Raw genomic sequence first — 20,275 nt, 5'->3', positions numbered from 1 at the left:
CTGGCTCCTACCATGGGGGTCTTTTAGAGGAGGGTAGATGTACACCTTGCTGGGGTTGTTTGACCCCAGTACTGTTTCCTGCCATGGCAGGGGGTCGGACTCGATGATCTGTTCAGGTCCCTTCCGACCCTAGAAACTATGAAACTATGAGGTAATGATATAGTGAAGGGGGCTCATGGGACTCCGGATGTAATTGTTATATGTAAGTGGCTGCCAGGATGAGGACCTCATCCAGACTGCAATCTATGGGCATCACTGTAGCATGAACATGGACAAATAATCATTTAGGGCTAGGGACAAAAATTACATATAAACTGGTATGAGTGATCAGAAACCAGTTCAAGTATGTAATGCAGAAGTTCAGTACACATAAATCACTTTCAAAGTGACAAAACCTATTTAAGATAAACCTGGATGGATGCAGGATCAGACTTAATTGTGTGGCAGGGCACCTTTGGTGCCTGCCACTTTAAGGGCTAAAACACACAGGAGAGCAGCCTGCATGTGGCTGCACTACCAATCAGGAGTCACATGGCCAGCAGAAGGCCACCTGATTGGGAAGAGGGCACAGCTGCTAGTGATAAGAGCAGGCCCTGAATAGTGGAGCCAGCAGTTTGCTGCAGTCAGTTGGAGTAGGAATATTGCATAACATCTTGGAGGTGCAGTGCAGGAACGATGGGAATGGAGAAGGTTCCTGATCCTGGAGAATGACATCAAACTACACCCTGCTAGGGTAGGATGGTGTGGTGAGGCTGTCTGTGGTGGGGTGGTCTCCAGGAAATGCCACACCAGGTGCCTCCCTAGTGAAAGGTGAGTATGAAGTGGCTTATAGCCCCAACCCCCACAACCTGGTGGGTAACTCCATAGCACAGACAGGTTAAGGATCCAGACATGTCTACATTCACCTGAGTCCCATGGGGTGTAAGACCCCTTTGCCCCAGTGAAGAGGGACCAAGTAGTAGCCGCAGCCAGGAGGCAGAATAGTGGCCCTGGTGAGGGGGCAAAGAGTGCATAGTAGGCTGTGCAGAGAAGGGTTACGGGCGGCATGAAGGGCTGCACATGAGGGTGCAGAATAGGGCCCGTGTAGGCAGGCCTAAAGGGCTGCACAGGGGCGCACCGAGTAGGGTCTCTGTGGCCTGAGGGACTGTGCACTGGCCAATCCCAAGAATTCAATAATATAAGGGGAGGCCCTAGTGAAAGGGGCATAAGTTGGAGGCCCCAGTGAGAGGACAGGAGGCCCAGGCACAAAGTAAGTCTGAGGCAGAATGTATACTTTTGATATAATTTGCGAGGCATGGGACACTGTATAGGGGAGGTTGCAACCATGTATAACACCTCAGGCATCAGGCCTTTATGGGCAGCTTCCTGCACTTTACGTCAGTTATTCATACATCAAGACATGGCAGGCGAATCAAGGCAGACTGCCCTAGACAGGTGGGCAGGCTGACTTGGTGACCAGCCTCATGACAGCACCCTATCAACAACAACTGTTTTAAATTAACTTGGTTTATTAAACTTCTGTCCCAGATCCCCTCCAGATTCAAGCTCACTCACAGTCCCCCAGCATCCCAGGATGCTTTCCACTTCCCCCACTACCCTTCCCCACTACAGGGTGAGTGGGCTAGCCTTGGCCCAAGCAGTCTGCTCCAGATGAGCAGGGAGGCATGCTCTAGCACCGCCCCTCCACCCCTGGCTTCTGGCCTGGGCCACTGCAGGCATGTAGCTGCATTTCTGAAATCAGAAGTGAATCACTCGCTTATCAGTTAAATATACATAGCTTTGACTAACCTTCAAAAACTGAATCAGTTCAACCTCAGGCTTTTTAACTGTCTGTACTTAGCCTATTGGAATGAAAAAGAAGGATGAATGAAAACTATCCAAGAAACAGAAAGTCAGAAATGTAAATATTAATGAGAACTTTATTTAAATCAAATATTAAAAATAAAAAAAACTGGCATACAGTAAGTAAACATAAAATATTCTTGACAAATATTGTGTAACAATGCACTGAAAGCATCTTATCTGAGTCAGAAACTAGGTTGCTGAAACTACCAAGAGGCTGGCTCCAAACTCCTTTGCCACAAGGTAAATCAGGAATGATTACATTGAAGCCAGTGATAAAATGGTGCAGGAGCAGACTCCAAACCCCAGCATGCTACATATTTCGCAGCAAAACTAAACATGCCTTTACTAAATTCTTATAAAAGACCTCAAATGAAACATGACTGACAAAAAATATCAGAAGTTCAGTACAATTTCTCAAGAAAAATATCTGCCATAAAGAAATCACTGAGGTATTTATACCAGTTATTATAGTAAAAAGAAAATATGATTTATGAAAAAACAAAATGAATACAAGTGTCTTCACTTATCTAAAGCCCTTTCAAAATCAAAGGGTTTAACAATAGGCTGAGTGAACACATGGTGCATCTCTCTGCAATCAAAAATTACTTGCATTCAAATGCATGCCTCTGTGGCTGTAATATTGTTTTACTATTCCCTGTTTACAGAAGCTTCACTTGCAGGTGTTTAGCATTTGAATTCTATTTGTTTTAATGAGTTCAAAACTCTCCAGCCGAAAGTCTCTTGATTTAAATTAGATGACAACAACGGAAAAAGCTAAGAATAAATTCAAGTTTGTGTAAAAAAAATAAGAAAAATGACATTTGATTTTCATGTCATCCACACTCTCCAGATCTGTTATACATGTAGCGTGTCTTGCTGAGTGACTAGTGTGATTTCAACACTGATATATGACAGAAGGATGTGTTTGCATGCTATTGCACATCTAGGTCCCAGTCTGTATACTGTTCAGTGTACTGAATTATATTAGAGTCCCTTTCCTGCCTCCCCCCAGGCTTATAAATCCTTAAATATGTAAGAAATCTTTACAATGAGGCCTCTTGAGACCTCATTGGATCAAATCCCATTTGCTTGCACATGAGCAGATTTTGAAGGAGCTTTGGGATTGGAGAATTTCAGGCAAATCAGTGAGATCACTTGTAAAAAAGGAACAGAATGTGGCCTGTTGACTTCAGAATTACCAAAGTAAGGACCACTTGTGGTTGAAACTTCTTCCTATGCAGAGGATCAGCCCAACCTCAATACAACACGCAAATCCCATTAAAGATTTAACTGACAGACTGCACAGAGGTGAATTTAACAATGTACAAGAAAGGATTGCTGGCTTGACCCTTGTGTTATTCAAACAAATTCAAGTAGAAAACATAGGATATATTACCATCACAGAAAATAAACATGCAGATGGGAAAAATGGATACAGCTATTTGCATACAGACATAATCCCCCAAAAAACAAAAACATATAAATGTGTTTATTTACAAAAATGTGACTCTATGTAAACCTGATATTTATGGTTCATGGGAAATACTTGTTACCATCAATAAGAATTAAAAGAGAGAGTTTGATCTGGGAAAAATAATAAAAAGTATCAAAATCAGCATTCCCATAAATCGAAAATCATGTTGTGAAATATATAAAAGGTATTATTCTGGGCAGTATTTATGGCAAATAATCTAGAAACAAGAAATTCTAAAAAGCTATTCATTATTGGCACTCAAAGTGCTGAGACTTCTAAAATACTGTTTCAAAACTATATTCAGCATTAAATCTAAATGATAAAATACTTTTTAAAATGAATATTCAGTTTAGCCAATATCACCAAATTATCCACATGTCTAAATTACCAACACTAGTTCTATGTATACATTGGCCATAAGTGATAAATACAAAATTCCTAAAGATATAATATACAAGCACAACAAACTACTACAAAAAAGCCAAAAACTAATCGGCTTCAATTATTCATTTCTACTTGGGAATCAACAACATATCAAAAACAGAAAACAAAAGCAGAATTTAATTTAAGGAAAACAGCATATGGTGTAAATATTTGTGCATTTAATCCTGTTCCAAAATTAATTTTCCAAACATTAAAATGCCTCAATAAATCATTAGGTATTAGGTGGTAAGAGTGAGAATTTAAAAACTGCATGAGTGATTTAGGAGCACAAGCCACAGTAACTTAGGAGTTTTCAATGATATTTCCTGATAAGTTATGGTATACATGTTATGATTTTCTAAAATGAATTAGTCACTGATTTTAAAAAAATCATAGTTATAAGTTCCAATCAACAAGTTTCTGGGTAATCACATTACGTACAATGAGACCAATCACATGCTTAAATTTAAGCATGTGCTTAAGAGTTTTGTTGAATCTCAAATTTAGACATTCATTCACTGAGTATGTTCAGGAATAACTGAAGTACCAAATCTCACAATACTGTTAAAACAAATTACTCAGTATTTCTAGTTGCCTCATGGTCATTATTAAAACTTGGGTATTTATAACCTGCAAGAATTAAATTTCCTGTATTATCTACTCAAATTCTCTTTCTATATATAGCATGTATAGCTGTATCTATAGCTGCATGTAGCGATATCACTATGAAAGTAAATAATTCATACTAATGGTGCCTTCACTATAATGTAAACTGCTTCTCTGTGTTGACTAAATATTGAAGTAATACTACTTACCACATATAAAGCAGTTTAATTCCCAAAGACTATCAATATTAACTAATTCTCACAACATGTCTTTGAGGTAGGTAATTGTTATATTCCCATTTTAGAGACATGGAAACTGAGGCAGAGAATGTAAGTGATGTGTCCCAAGAGACAAAGAGGGCCAATATCAGAAGGAGAGTTAAAACACAGTAAAAGTGATCTGTGAAATATGTCCCTATCAGATAATGTAATGGAGCTGAGCAACCACAATAGACTGTCTATATAAAGCCCATGTATATAAAGGAAACTCCATTAACATCAAGTGGTGAAATTCTAGTCTTTTTGAAAACAATGGGAGGCCAGGATTTAATCCAGAAAGGTTATATATACCCACCAGTTAGGATCTAACTCTAGAAATCTAGAATGCTCACTGAACAAACTTTTCCTTGTGGTTGCCAGCTGATAGCTAGGTTTATAGCATCACTTGAATGCAGACAGCGCATAGAAAAAAATATACTCTCTTGTAAAGTCTGATTTAGAAATACATGATCAAGCCTGATTTTTAGAACATATTGGCCTGTATTTTAGATATTATTCTAAAATTCTGGCTACTTTTCGTGTACTTAGATGTGCATCTAGGCACTATCACAAAATAAATGTTAATTAAAAAAACATTTAATTCAATAGGTAAGATCAACTTTTGGACCTTTAGTCAATTGTTTTATACAAAAATAACTGAGCCTTTATCTCAAAATGAATGTCTAAAAGCCTCCATGTTACATCCCTGTTTCTAAAAACCAAAGGTCCAATGATTAAAAAAGAAATAAAACCAGCTTATAAGTAGATAAAATGCAATAATGTAAATAAAAGAAACACCCATCCTAATCTTTTCAATCATCATAACTCTTCATAATCGTGTTCAGCCTGCATCACCTTGTCTAAAACCTTGTTCACTTTGGCTATGTATCAGACAAATATCTGAGACCAAAGAAGAACTTTTCTTTCCACTTTTACCTGACACAATGGCAGGTAAATAACACCAACACTGATGCATCATATTTTTCTGGCACCTATTTTCCAGAAAAGAATTGTGCCAAACTCCTCAAAGCAGGGACAGATTCCCTCAAATGCCCAGTGTAAAAGTGGAATTTGCAGACATTACTGCACCCCCTTAAAGGAAGACTTCATTGTTAACCAATTCCAAATGCTCATTGCATTTAGAATTCCATAGAATTCTTGGTTTCCAAAGAGTCTTCCAATTCCAGGGAGTCTTCTAAACTGTATTCTGGATCAACTGTGAAGCCCTGGCTTTTCAATGTTTTATGAGCATTCATGAACTTCTGCAGATACTTAGATGTATACAGCCAATGGTGCTTCAGGACATCCTCCATTTCATAGCATTTTGACTGCCTGGCATTCATTTTTCGAAAACGTCTAAACAATTTGTTCCCAGATTCATTTCCTTCACTTGCCCAGGCACCAATGGACCCATCTCTTTCTATGATTTCAGGAACATGAGCAAGAGTTTTATGAAAGTAATTTGTAATTTTGCCCTCATATCTATACTGGAACTTTGTGGATAGGAGCTCAGCAAAACGCTGTGAGTTGAAACTGTACTGGCATAACAGTTCTGGGCACTCCTTGGCAGGACATGAAGATCTCCACACTGGTTTCATCTTCAGGTAGAGATCCATCAATTCTTTGAGGGCTTCGTGCCTTTCCTCGCACTGGATTAATTCACAAACTGCTTCCACTGTCTCTTTAGTCATGAGCTTTCTAGCAAAGTTTCCATTCATCCTCATTATCGGTTTCAGGTTCATCTTCTTCCTCAGGTGCTTGTCAAGAGCTGATTGCCACCTCTTCCTCTCTTCTTTAGATGCATCAGGGTTCTTGTAGACTTCACCTATCTCAAACTGGAATATCTTGTAAAACTCAGCTGCATTGCCAATGTCACAGTGCAATGCATCTATAGAGGGAACAGTCTCAATAAATGGTTTTGCAGAAACACCCTTCACTCTATCACGGAGCTCATCAACGGACTCATGGTATGGGTTGGACCTCCATACCTCGTATCGCTCTAGATTTTCAGCGTGACTCCTTGTTATGGAGTGGAAGACCAAATTCTGAGAGGCTTCCAGGCGGGTTGCATCACAGAGGGTACAAATGTAAGTGGAGCCAGAGGCTTCAAGGCCTTCCACCTCACGCACAAGTTTCTCATCATACCCCGTACCCCTAAAGATGAATTTGAATGTTCTGAGGATGCCTCCCATTTCAAGAAGTAGTACACTGTTTTTCATGGCCTCTCTTTCTGCTATGAGAGGGCTCAGGATGGCTGTCAGAGTCTCATGGTCTGACTCATCAGCCAACATAAGACACAATGGCTTGCAGCATAGCTCTGAATTGGGCTTGACTTCTTCAAAGATCCTTACATTTGCATTGCCATGAGTGATAGTGATGGTCATGACGGTGAAAGAAAAGCGAACTGCCTTTTCTGGGACTGCTGGTCCACATCCATGCTTCTCACTGACATCTCCCATCCCATCACAAGACTCCTTCACCACCACAGTGAAAGGACCATTCAAATAGTCATCCAGGTCATGTGCTTTCATGCCTTCCAAGATGTCTTCTTCCATATCCATTAAGGTAGAAACCAAGGCTGCATCATATCGAAACCTCTTTGCAATTGTGTCAATAGGGTAGTCATCAACTGAGTGTGGCAGGCCTGAAAGCCCATCTATAATTCCCACTTCTGTACTGGCAGACACATTTTTCAAAGGAGGCTTCCACTCAAATGGATGATAACCTGGGAGCAGGGCTTTCTCAGCAGTGCGAAGAGCATGCAATGGCTGGAAGATCTGCCTCCCAGTGACAGCTTTTACAGTTCTGTACATTTTATGGTACTGACTACAGCTGAGAAATGTATTGACTCGAATTGCCAAACAAACAGCTGGGTGAAGCCCTGAGCCCCTCCCTTGCATTATAGCTTCCAACTCATCTGCTTGCCGGTGTTCATTTTTTGCTCTGAGAGCCAACAAAAACAAAGTCATGCAAACAGCCTTTATATCTCCCCCTTCTTCTTTCTCAGCAAATGTTTTGACTTGAAGCTTGAGTTCTCTCAGACGATGTTTTTGAGCTCTTCTGGTCAAGGACAGAAGGTGTTGTCTTGGTCGCCCCCCTTTATTTATGTGTGTGTAAATCTCTTTCCCTTCCATCTCCTTGTGGCTGGAGAGATGCTGACCATATTTCCCCAGCAAGATCTCTTCATCGCATTCTTTCACTGGGCATCTCAGAGTCAGAGAGTCAAGGATGTTTAGGAAGGATCTCACTGAGGTCACTAGGTCAGTAGGGAAGCAAGGGTACAGGCAGGAGGGGCAATAACTGCCCATAACTTTGAGACATTTAAGGATGCAGGTTCTGCAGAATAAGTGCCTACACGTGGTTTCCACTGGATCTGACAGAATATGATCACAGATCTGACAAGAGATAGCCTTAATGAAATCTACTGGATAGTCAACTGCAAGAAGCTTTGTGCTAAGATGTATCTTCTTGCAATTGGTAATCTTTTTCATGAGGTTCTTGTTGTTTAGCTTTCCTTGGTTCTTTCCACACCTGTTTTTTCGAGCACGTTCTGCAATGATCTTCAGTCGTTTTGCAAGCTGTAAGTTGGGCAGCTGCTTCTTTCTCTTGATCCCCTGACAGCTAGTGAGACAAACATCACAATTTGGGGAGTGAGGTTGCCATTCCATGGTGCTGTTCCTCGGGAAATACACTTCATATGGGGAACTGCTGAACTTTCTCTGAATGATACTCCAGCAATTGTGACAAAATCGAGTAGGGTGAATTGTGTCAATATCTCCTCGCACATCAATCTTAAAGATCTTGGCAATAAGATCTGGCCAAGATGTTGCTTTTTTCTCTTTCTTTCTCAAAAGCCCCTGAGTTTCATTGTCCACTGGTCCATGCACTGGATAACTTCTTCTGTAGCGGTCAGTTTTGAATGAAACTCCACAGATGCGGCAAAGCGCCTCCAGATTTGCTTGATGAGTTGCATTATCTTGCATCTTCAGATTGTTGGCATCTTTTTCAAGTGTCTGCTTAGTGCCTTTTAATTCTGCTTGTACCACAACTGGTTTATCCATCACTGGGATTACTATATCCATATGTACCACATTGCCTTTGTCCAAAGAGGATGCCTCTTCTGCTTTATCTTTATTTACCACTTGGCTATCCCCAGGAGGTGTCTTTTCAAATGATCTTACTTTAAACAGCTTGAATTTCCATTCTGAAAACTTAGTGTACGGATGCTGGATTTCTTCTGGCAGGTTCATGCTTGGTGGTGGTAACATCTCCATTCTTCCAGGAACTGGATCACCTGAAGAAAAGAAAGAGAGAGAAAAATAGAAAGAGAGGATTTAAGTAAGTGAAGTATTCAAGCATGAACAATGATGCCAAGGTGTAAATCACATGGATTATAATTGGCATGTTCCTTCATACAATCTGACTTGCTGCTTTGAAGGTAAATTACCTCCTGAAGTATACCGTATTATTGTAGAAATAAATATAAAATGATGCGAATACAATGGAGACATGACAGTCATAAAAAGGGAATGTCAACCTGCACAGACAGTGGAAAATAACCTGTCCACAATCTAGAGGCTAATTTAAGCCCTTAAAACAAGATTTAAGTGAGACAATGCTAACAACTGAAGAAGATTTATTTTAACTGAAGTGATAGAGCCTAGATAGTTTAACAGAAAGATTCCAGTTTTACATGTAGCACCTTTTCTTCAAAAAATCTTAGTGGCCATACCCAGCAGCAAAATAACTTAATCCTTAGGTAACTCTGGATTTGTAGCTACAATTAAAAGATGCTGGGAGAAATACCCAATACTGGATGAGTTTGCAGGTGAGCACAGCAAATAACAGTTTTAGTGTAAACTGTCATTGGTTAAATATCACTAATGACGTGTAAAATTTAATGGTATTTAAGGGTAGTTACTAGCCATGTTAGGCTGGGATCAGGCAGAAGGTAGGGTAGACATGTACCTTATAGACTAACCAAAGATACATATAAAAAGCATAAGCCTTTGTCGACTTGAGCTCACTTCATCAGGTGTCATATATACCCAGATTATTTACTATGCAAGCCTGTATCAGAGGCATCCCTCACCTATGGAATGGAATCATTACTGTAGAAGAAGGTACACTGGCATATCTGTGTAAAGGAAGTTTGCCATGGGAGAGAACCTGAGCTGTGCTTTTAGTATTTCCCTCCAACCTCCAAACTTTTTAAAGCAGTTAACTCATTTTGCAGTGTAATAATGAATACACAATCATCATAACTAATATGAATTTTTTGTCCAGGAGACAGGGTTCAATCATTGTTAAATACACATAACAGGCACAAGATTGATAGCTGTGGAAATGGCAGTCACTCAGGTTCCTCACACAACCCTGCTATGTGCCTCAATCTGATGTAGCCCATTTGTCCCTAGAAACAGCATGGAACCACTTGCTCATTTTATATACAGTAGAGCAGCTAATACCTATTAGATAACAGCATTACACAATCTTTGCCACTCACTCCTGTACTACATGCTCACACGAGTTATTTTACTGAAATCAAGGCAATTCGTTTCTAAATGAGGACTACAATAGTACGTGACTGGTCATCACTACTTAAACTGGGAGCTGAGAAATGGAAGTCTTCATGCCTTATACCATATTCTTTAAGTCATCAAAACAATCATTTCTATTTTATATGTTAGGCTCTGAACCTAAAATGGGATTGCTTGGCTGTAGTTTCTTAAAAGGGTTTTGCACAAGTTGAGTGATCCAAATGCTGAGTAACCATATCCTGATATGATATCTCCCAAAACCAATGCAGAGTCAGGATTTCCTCTTCCTGTTCAGCAAGACACTTAAATGCATTCTGAATTTAAAAATTAAAGTTAATGGGGTATATCCTCAGTTGTGACTTGAACAGAGCTCTGACAGTTTAGACTACCTGAAGATCTGACCCATAGGAACTATTCTTGTGCTTAAATTTGGGAAGCTGAGCTGGGTTATTTAGAAGAACTGAAAGTTGAAAATGTCTGGTCACATCTGGCTTCTATTTCGGGTTTTGGAAGAATAATCTTTTATCAACTATAACAGCAATATTGTTGCCATTAAAATATTGTATTTAATACACATGAATACAGAACTTTCAACATCCTTCTAGGGAAGGAGACCCTGAAAAGAAAATTGGCAAGAGAAACAGATTAGAAACAAAATTGAAAAGAACTAGCCCATTTTTCATTGCCCAGCCAGAGGAAGTGCAAAAAGTAAATAAAGAGCATAGTGAAGAGTAAGTTAGATTTGATCATTTATTTTGTTTTTAACAATTTAGGTCAATGTTAATAACAGAAGTGGGAAACTTTTTCTTCAAAATATATAATTTTCATTTGACATTACTATTTAAAAATGCTCTTTATTCACTTGGCTCCCATGCTCACTATCAGCCTAGATTCTGTGTCAGTTCCAAGGATGCTTTACATAAGAACACACTCCATTCAATGTCTGAAGTTTTGATCTGTCTTTCAGACAGTATTCTTCAAAGATTATCACCTTTAAAAAATTAAGATATAACCTTTCAACGGAGCAACATTTCAATGCAATCTTCCAAAGTCCAGCTGGAAAGGAGTACTTGCTTTGATTAAGTTCCAGATCCAGAGTGACATGTCATCCCACTCAGCTCACAACTTAAGAGCTGTGTTTAATTTCAAAATCCCCCGAGTGGACCTCAGCAAAAAAGTTAAGATTTGTTTTCTTCCCAGCTTCTCTTAATTCTATCCCGCTGAGAACAACTTGCCTGTATTGCTGTACCCATCTGCCTGCACTGCCATACCCAGCTGCCTGCAAGGCTGAATATCACTGCCTGTATTGCCATCCCCTGCTGTTCTTTTCAGCTGCTGCCTGATGTCCTGCTTGCTTTTACTCTGCTGCCTACAAACTTATCCACTACTATCCTACACAGCTGTGCCCAGTTGTATAGAGAACTGTACCCACTGTCTTGATTCCCTGGCTTTACCATGCTCTGGACCCATCTGTGTTGAAACCTCCTGTTTACACAGCAGTATCTGGCTTGCCCCAGAAGCAAGATTATAGAATAGTACTCCAATGCCTGCAGGGTAACTGAAGAGCTTGTCTACACCTACCCTATACTCCTATGCAATGAACTACCTTCTCAGCATCTCCAGCAGCAACTTCAGTATATATCCAGCATGAGAGAGCAGCCAGCAAGCAACACCCCCTATAATTTGCCCACACATTTATTACAATGAACCAGCCTGCAATGGGCATAGTTAAACCAAAACCTCCTCTCCTTGTCTAACCCTCCAACAATGTATCTTAGCTCCATACTTATACCTAGGGCCATGGCCTAATGCTTGCTGTTATTCTGCAGCTCAAATGTATTAAACAGATTTTACCCACTGCTGAGGAAAAGTTCAAAAGTTCATTACTTCCTTTTGGCAAATACATCCTAAAAAGACAGACAGCAAACAAGCCCTCTTGGGTCATCTGACCACTCATTATGCCAGCACAGAATTTTTGCCTACACTCTATTCATCAAACATTTGGTCTAGTTAACTTCTGCAGTTCCCAGGCAATTGGAAGACTTCCAGATACCTTAGGGTTAAGAATATAGTCCTCATATTCCATTTATTTTTGTTTTTTCTTTGCTTTTCTAATTGAGGCACATTAAACAACCCTCCTCCTCCTTGTTTACTCCTGTCAGGTCCTTGTCTGTTCTTGTCCCGAACACCACCCCCCAGCTGTCAGATACATTGATAATTAATTGGATCTAACAGCTGTATTTAATGTCACCTCTTTTTAGCTTGGAAAAAAATATTCCTCTTTTTACTATATCAGAAGATCTCAGTTACTTCTGAACAAGGATCAGATTACACTGCCTGTACTCACACCTGAGTATCACCTTACTCCAAGAGTAAACCCACTGAATGAATAGGGTTTTCAGTAGTAAGGAGGAACAGATGTAGTACAATCAATGATATGCATGTTCAAACAGGAAAATTAATCAGTTTTTGCAGGTCTCACAGGCAACTGGAATGCTGCCATTAAAACTGTCAGCCTACCTGTCACTCACTGCCAGTTTGTAGCGCCGTTTGTCCGTTCAGTTTGTTCCAAGATAGACAGATTGATCTCTCTCTCTCTCTCTCTTTCTCACTGTTCCCTCTGCTTTTTAAAGCTCACTGTGGGGCCGTTTATCTCACCCTTTCCCTGTCCCTCCCAGCTCCCAACACCGCCCTGGTGCTAACCACAAGCTACTGTCGGCCACATGTAACACAGAGCTCTTGACTCCAGGTGGCACCTGGTAATTGATGAGGCTTAACCATGAAATTTATAAAAACAGAGTCCTCTTATGAGATACTCCAAGGCTCTGAGATGTGTAGGCAGAGTAATTCCCCAGGGCATCTGCCCCATTACTTAGCTGAAGTTTTGTATTTGGATGATCTCTTTATTGCTGCAGAGCTAACTTCTTCACTCAGTTCTGAACTGGGTAGGAAAATCTGTGACTCGGTCAGGTCACCTTTCTTCACAAAAGTAGCCCTATTGAAAGACTGGCTTGTATTTTCAGTCCTGTTTAAATCGTGTTTCCATTTGGCAAGTGCAATATGAAGCACAAAGTGGTGTCCTTTCTTTTTTTGCACCAGCATCCCATAACAGTGTCACTCTTTGACAGATAATAGCAAATGACCAGTGTCTTGTAAGTCGGCTTTCTTAGTCGAGGAGAAATTGATATTTAAAGACGAGGTATAATCACTATGTAACTTGTTTAATTTATACAATATAGCAGTGCTCAATAACATGCAGTCACAAACAGCATGCAGGGCAATCCCCTTTTTGAGAGCATCATCCCAACACAATTCCTGGCTTAAGGAACCTTTCTGCTTCAAGAATGAACTCTAAACAGAATGTAAAGTATGGAGAAAACTCTTCTTTTGGTCACACAACAATGTCTCCATGATCACTGCCTCTATACAGAACCTCATACAATAGACTCTAGCAACAACACAGCAAGTTTCCCAAAACAGGACATTTGTTCACAAGCCAAGAATGAGAACTTGGAAGACTAACAAAAAAGAAAAGCAAAATAAAACCTACGTCCCTTCACATGCAATGGCTCTTCCTCCAGGCAGAGGTATTCCACAGGATTCCAGTTTATCTTCACACTTGCCCACATCCTAGGGGCTAGTAAAAAACACAAGCTACAGTCCATTCCATTATTGCCTTAGGTCTCTGTTTATATTGACCCAACTTATGCAGTCAAGTGTCTCCCACAGGGCTTGGGGGCTAGTTGGCTGGACTTGTCCCCAGGACTCTCAGGCTGAGGGCTTGACAACAAGTGTTGGGGATGAGTTTGGAACAGACTCCCTAGACACGTCTACAGATTCACAGAAGTTTAGGGCTGAAACGGACTCATGAGACCATCAGGTCCAGCCCCCCTGCTCTGGACAGGAAAGACTTCTGGGGTCAAATAACTGCTGGAGTCTAAACATTCAACATAGTTTCAGGACATTAAGTTTAGTACCTGTAATAACAGGCATTAATTTAATGCACCTCAATCAGCAGTACTGCGCATTAGCATAGATGAACACTTTTTAAGTGACGCTTAATGCCCATTGGACTAAAGCTACTGCACATTAACACAGATGAATGCTTTTTGTGTGGCTCGTAAAGCCCATTGGATTAATCTATTGCACATTAGCGCATTAACGCGGTTTTTGCCAGTAACAATAATGCATAGTAGAAGTAGTCCAGTGCAGACGTAGACAAAGCCACTGGCAAATGTTTGGCTCTGGAGTGCATCACCAGACAAGGGCAGGCAAGCATACCCAGACCTGTGATCTTTGAGATGTATGGCTGGTATGGTATAGACAAGCCCACTTGTGATCAAGACCAAAGAGTCCAAATTTGAGCCCAAATTTCCTAGGCTAGTTACTAACAGTACCTTGCTCTTCGTAGCAATTTTTATCCAAAGAACTGAAAGCACTTAATAAATCAAAGAAAATATTGTTATCTTCATTTTATCGAGAGGGAAAGTGAGATATGGAGAGATCAAGTCACTTGCCCAGATAAAGCAAACCACTGGCAGAGCCAAAGGGAGTCCTGGGTCACCCAATTTGTATTTTCCAGCATTGCCTCTATTTCAAACTACAGTGTGCTCCCTAAGAGGTTATTTAAGACTTTTTATACAAGGCCAGAGAGCAACTTTCTTGTTACTAGAAAATTAGATAGGAAAGTTGCAAACTTCCCAGCTCCAATACCACGAAAGAGCATTTGCCTTTGGCTCTGCTAAATGGATGACACTTAGAGAAGTGTAGCTATTTCTGAGTAATCAGTTCAAATTGCACCATGTACCAGAGCAGATGGCAACTAAACAACCTTCAGCACCCCAGTAACTGGGCTCAATGAGCCACCCCCAAACAAATTATGCACAATGATGCAGACTGCATGCAGAGCCAAATCCTGGCCTCCCTACTCAAACTCTGACTGAGGCAAAATTCTCCCTGAAATGAGAATTAGTACTTGGTGATGCAAGTGCTATTATATCTCATGCTTGAGAGGCATGTGAATGGAAAAGTCAGGATTGGGTCCATAGCGAAAAAAAAAACACATAGATCCTTCGCAGACTAAGACAAACTATAGCAAGTGTCAGAAGGAAGTGAAATCTTGCAGCTGAGCTATTAACCTCTGAAAATGTTAGACCCTTCACCAGAATGGCTCTCCTGGGCCCTGCTGCCTTTCCTATCTCCCTTCTGTCTGGATTTCCTAACAACCTGACTGATACTATTCACCCACTAGCTCTTGCAGAGACCTTTTCAAAGGCTTTTCAAGACAGGCTGAAACAGCAGATATCAATCAAAATCTCTCTCCATAGACACAGGCTACACTCTCCAGGTTTATCTTGAAACAGCAGGTGCAGTTCACCGACAATGCAGATTGTTGGGTTGTGAGGAGTGGGGGGAGGTTGGTAAGTAGTTTAACCAATCTGTCCCTCTGAGGGGCTCACTCAGGACTTCGCTGATGTAGTTAGCTAACTGCTCCCTCTCCCTGAAGCCAGAGTTTTAGTGCCAGCCATAAAGCACTCTACAGCAACAATTTGTTTATCAAATAACCATTTGAGTTCCTATATGTGTAGCCAAACGCTTTACCTCCCAAGCACACATGAAATGACAGGTAGGGAAGCTGGCTCATGTGGATACTGGCCCCAAGTCAAGATTTTAATTCATCCTGAATTGCTAGAGCTTGGGCATCTATTGTGGTTAAATTCCAGCAAAAACATAACTGCTAAATTTGTGCAGGACTACTGCAACGTGGGTATCTGTTTTTCTCATGCAACTGGCACCACCAAGTGGCGAACATAGTTGCTGCGTCGCATTAGGTTACAGCATAAGCATTTAGCAGAGGTGTCAGCTTTCCATAACTCATTAGGAGCTCAAGATTGTAATGAATATGGTTATTCAAGCTAGATTCAGAATACAGTTTCAGATTAAGTTCTGATTTGGATTTTGTAATCAGTTCAGAATACAGATTATTCCCATTCTTGCAATGGATGCCTGCATTCCTATTAGCTTACAGTTCGTCATAACAATAATAATATTTTTCCTATTTAGAGAGATTCTCATCTTAAGCCCTCAGAATGTTATACTAAGCTAGGTAAGGATCTTTATCTTCATTTACAGTTAGGGAAACTGAGGCACAACAACCAGAAATGACTTATCCAATGTCACACAGTGATGGAAACTGTTGTATTTTTGCTCTTTGCACAGCAAACAACCTGAAACAAACAGCCAGTCAGAGCCAAACATATGTAGCTAGGTAAACCCTAGCTACATATACACACTGTTCTCTGACAGGGTCCTGGTGACTTTTGAAACACAGAGAACTATGAAGGTCATGAAAGGATGCAAAAGCTATGAAAGGGATAACGCTTACTGAGCGCATCTACACGTGCTGCTATGGTGCTGTTCTTACTCCGCCATGCATGCCGTGCATGGTTATTTTTAGGCACCATGTCGCTGTAGCAACATGCTATAATGAGGGAACACATTGCTATGGTGACATAACTGCATCGTCACGGGTTTTGTCCATGGACGTTACAGGTTTTGTTGCCATAGCGTATTGCTGCGCTGATATACAGTCACGTATAGATACGGCCATTATTTACTATTATTCATTATTTATGTGAATTAAGTGCTTACGAGTCTTTAGCACATTATTTATGTGGCTCCAGTGCTCCTGAGTTCCTCTTCTAACTCCTTGCTAATGCTGCCATTCATTTTGATGTAGGGTGCATGCTCACTCACCTCCTTTAAGCATCTGGTCTGGCCAAGATTAATTCTGATAGCTGCTGTGTATACTGCTATACTGCCTGTATAGTGTACAGGTACTATGGGAGGGTACTTCAGTAACAAGCATAAGATGATATTCAGGTTTGAGTTCCTGGAAGAACACATGAAACAGTTTGAAAAACTACTTGGGGATCTGGAACCAGAAGCTGAGCATCACTCACCTGAGACCATTGTTTTTCATTATTCCGTTCATGGGATGAAAATGTCTTTCCCACCAGCAAATGAAAGGCCATTTCTCAGTCATTCTACAGTACCATTTCTGTATACATGCAGCTCACACAGAAGTCAACAAGACCCTTTGTACAGATCCCCAAGGTATGTGGTTCAAATCATGCAGCTCAGTCATTTTTGGGGGACCAATTTCAGCCCTGGAGGAAGTGAGAACAACTGACTTCAGTGGAGCTATAAACCAGGTTGAATTATCCATAATGAGTATATTAACCTACTCATCACAATCAGGGCCATGGCAACATCTCACAAACTTATCCTAATTAATTGCATTAGCTTCACAATTGAGCATTGAGCTCAAACCCATTTACTGTCAATGATCAGCTAACAGATTTGAATTACAGATCAGGTACTAGGGTCACACCAACTTAACACTTAGCATAATATATATATCCTGCCTATGTACACTAGGGGAAACTGTTCTCAGTGTTTCACATGATCCTAGAATCATAGCAAAATAGAGCTGGAAGAAACCTCAAGAGGTCATCTAGTCCAACCCCTGGGTCCCTGTTTTTTGTTTGTTTGTTTGCTCTACGCTGGATTCTTTCTTATCTGTCTACACCTTTCTTGAAATGTAGAGACCAAAAAAAGACACAGTACTCCAGGTAAAACCTCATGAGAGCTAAATAGAGTGGAACGAAATAGAGGAAAATCACTTCTTTGCAAGTGACACTCCTACTAATACAACCTAGTATGCTGTTGCCTTTTTTTTTTTTTTTTGCAAGAAAAGCACAGTTTTGGCTCATATTCAGTTTATGGTCCACTGTAACCTCCAGGTCCTTTTTTTGCAGTTCTGCTACCTAGCCAGTCATTCGCCAGTTTAAGTTGTTCCATCGTAAGTACAGGACTTTGCACTTGTCCTTACTGAATTTCATCCAATTGATTTCAGATTATTTCTTCAGTGATCGTTTCCTGGAAGCATATAGGCCACTTAAAAAGCAAATGTCAATGTCTGGATTATTCTTTATTTTTTATCCCATTAAATGCAGCCCTAGAATGACAGTGATCATTTTTTCATTATTTGTCTATATACATCCACTCATGCATGTGCTCAGCAAAAGGGCCCTGGAGACTGAAGATTTTTCATCACAAACAGAAGTGGCAATGCAATCTTCTCAAAGGGCGCATCTACACAAGACACTTACTGCACATTAGCTAATAACACTGCACAGTAGTGTGGCGGTTAAAAACCATGCTAATAGCCTACTGTTCAGTGTTATTAGGCCAATGTACAGTAAGCATCACAAAATAACCGTGCACTGGTGCTACTGTGTAGTAACTGTAGTTACTGCACAATTAGTTAGTACTTTATTAAGCAAGTACTAAACTAAATGTGGAGTATCTGAGGTGCCTTAATGAATGTCTAGATGCATCTTAAGAGGCTGTTCCATTAATCTACCTCAGCTCTGCTGTGGAAGGCTCAGCTCTTTTACTTAAGGCATCAGACTTAAGTCAGTCAGATTCTCTCCCAAGCAAAGAGATATTGGGTGGGACTGAAACTAGTCTGGCACAGTACTAGTAGATATTGCAGATTCCAGACTTGCCAGTGTAAATCCTGCATAGAGGAAAACCTTCTCTGATTAGCTGCCTGCTACATTTGTTCACTTCATAGGGTGTGCCCAGATCTGCCTGCACGTACCTCTTGCAATGTCTCAAACTCCCTTGAGAAGGCTGCAAGGGGCATGTGCAGGAAGAAGAAAATGTGCCCTGCGCTACAAATTTGCAGCTCGGGAGTAAAATTAGTCCCCTGGACACCCAGGGGTCAAAAAACCCCACAGAGAAAAAAAGCCGTGCAGGGCAGGCAGCATAATGGAAGGGAGCTGGACCTAGGCTCCAGTGTGGTCGGGGGGCAGCTGGAGAAGGGGAGAGAGGACCATGGGGGAGGATCCCTGCCAGCCCTGCCAGCGCCCTCAGCCCCTGCCTGGCCCCATCCCCCGCCTCCCCCTCCCCACCACAGACTCCCCTATCACTGCCGCACCCAGTCCCTCTTCTCAGCCAGACTGGCTACCTGCTCCACCGGACTTTAAACTAAGCCCGCTGGGGGACAGGGGGATTACCGCCACTTCTGGCCTGCTGAGCATCCCTTGCAAAGCCAGTGGGCCAAGGCACTTAAGGGAGCCCACCCCTGCCCCAGCCCCAGTACAATCTGTGGGCAAGGCAAGAGCCCCTAAGGGGACACTTGCCTGCCTGTACACAAATGCCAGGAGCTTGGGGAATAAGCAGGAGGAGCTCATCCTCCTGCTCAATGCAATAAATTATGATGTCATAGGGATAACAGAAACCTGGTGGGACTCCACCCATGACTGGTCCATGGGTATAGATCGCCTGTACAGGAGCGATCAGGTAGATAAAAGGGGCGGGGGTGTAGCGCTCTATGTTAAGGAAAGCTACTCATCCCTGCAAGCTAATATTGGTGACCAGGGTGGATGACTGGAGACCCTCTGGGTTAAAATCCGTGGGGAACACGGAACAAGGGACACAATGGTGGGAGTCTACTACAGACTCCCACCCAAAGTCCTGAGCTTGACCAGGAGTTTGCCTGGGAACTGGCTGAGGTTGCATGGTCCATGGTTGTCATGGGTGATTTCAATTACCTGGACATCTCATGGGAGGATCACTCAGCAAAATCCGAGCGGTTACAAAGCTTCCTCTTGTGCATGGATGACCTCTACCTGACTCTAAAAGTCTACGGGCCAATGAGAGGCAAAGCACTGCTCGACCTGGTACTGGCTACTGGGGATGATTTAATCAACAACCTAGTGATCGATGAGAAGCTGGGTTACAGTGACCACAAGCTGATCACCTTCACCATCTGCCGTAAAGCTGGTAAGTCAGTCAGCAACACGGAAGTCCTTGACTTCAGGAAAGCCGACTTTGACAAGCTCAGGAAGCTTGTCATTGAGGCCCTAAGGGACCATGTCCCCAGGGGAGGGAGGTCCAGGAAGAGTGGTCGCTCCTCAAGGGTGCAATCCTCAATGCACAAGCTAAGTCTATTCCATCTCGGAGGAAAGGCAGCAAGAGGGGACAGTAGCCCCCCTGGCTCTCCAGGGACCTATCAGACTTCCTGAGGCTAAAAAGAAAGGCCTACAAAGGATGGAGGA

General features: G+C 41.6%; 1 protein-coding gene across 1 annotated transcript; it reads right to left on the bottom strand.

The window, feature by feature from the left end:
- Positions 1-1,901: 1,901 nt before the first annotated feature.
- Positions 1,902-12,738, bottom strand: RAG1 (recombination activating 1). The gene is made up of 2 exons (XM_019552310.1): positions 12,666-12,738; positions 1,902-8,899 (listed from the first exon to the last, which is right to left on the bottom strand). The coding sequence occupies exon 2, from the start codon at positions 8,877-8,879 to the stop codon at positions 5,745-5,747; it is 3,135 nt and encodes a 1,044-aa protein (XP_019407855.1). The 5' UTR covers positions 8,880-8,899; positions 12,666-12,738; the 3' UTR covers positions 1,902-5,744.
- Between the last annotated feature and the right edge of the window lie 7,537 nt (positions 12,739-20,275).

Source organism: Crocodylus porosus, unplaced genomic scaffold (assembly GCF_001723895.1).
Source record: "Crocodylus porosus isolate Cpor-Errol unplaced genomic scaffold, CroPor_comp1, whole genome shotgun sequence".
Taxonomy (NCBI): Eukaryota; Metazoa; Chordata; order Crocodylia; family Crocodylidae; genus Crocodylus; species Crocodylus porosus.
Note: the sequence above shows the minus strand (reverse complement) of the source record. Positions and strands in the feature narration are given on the sequence as shown.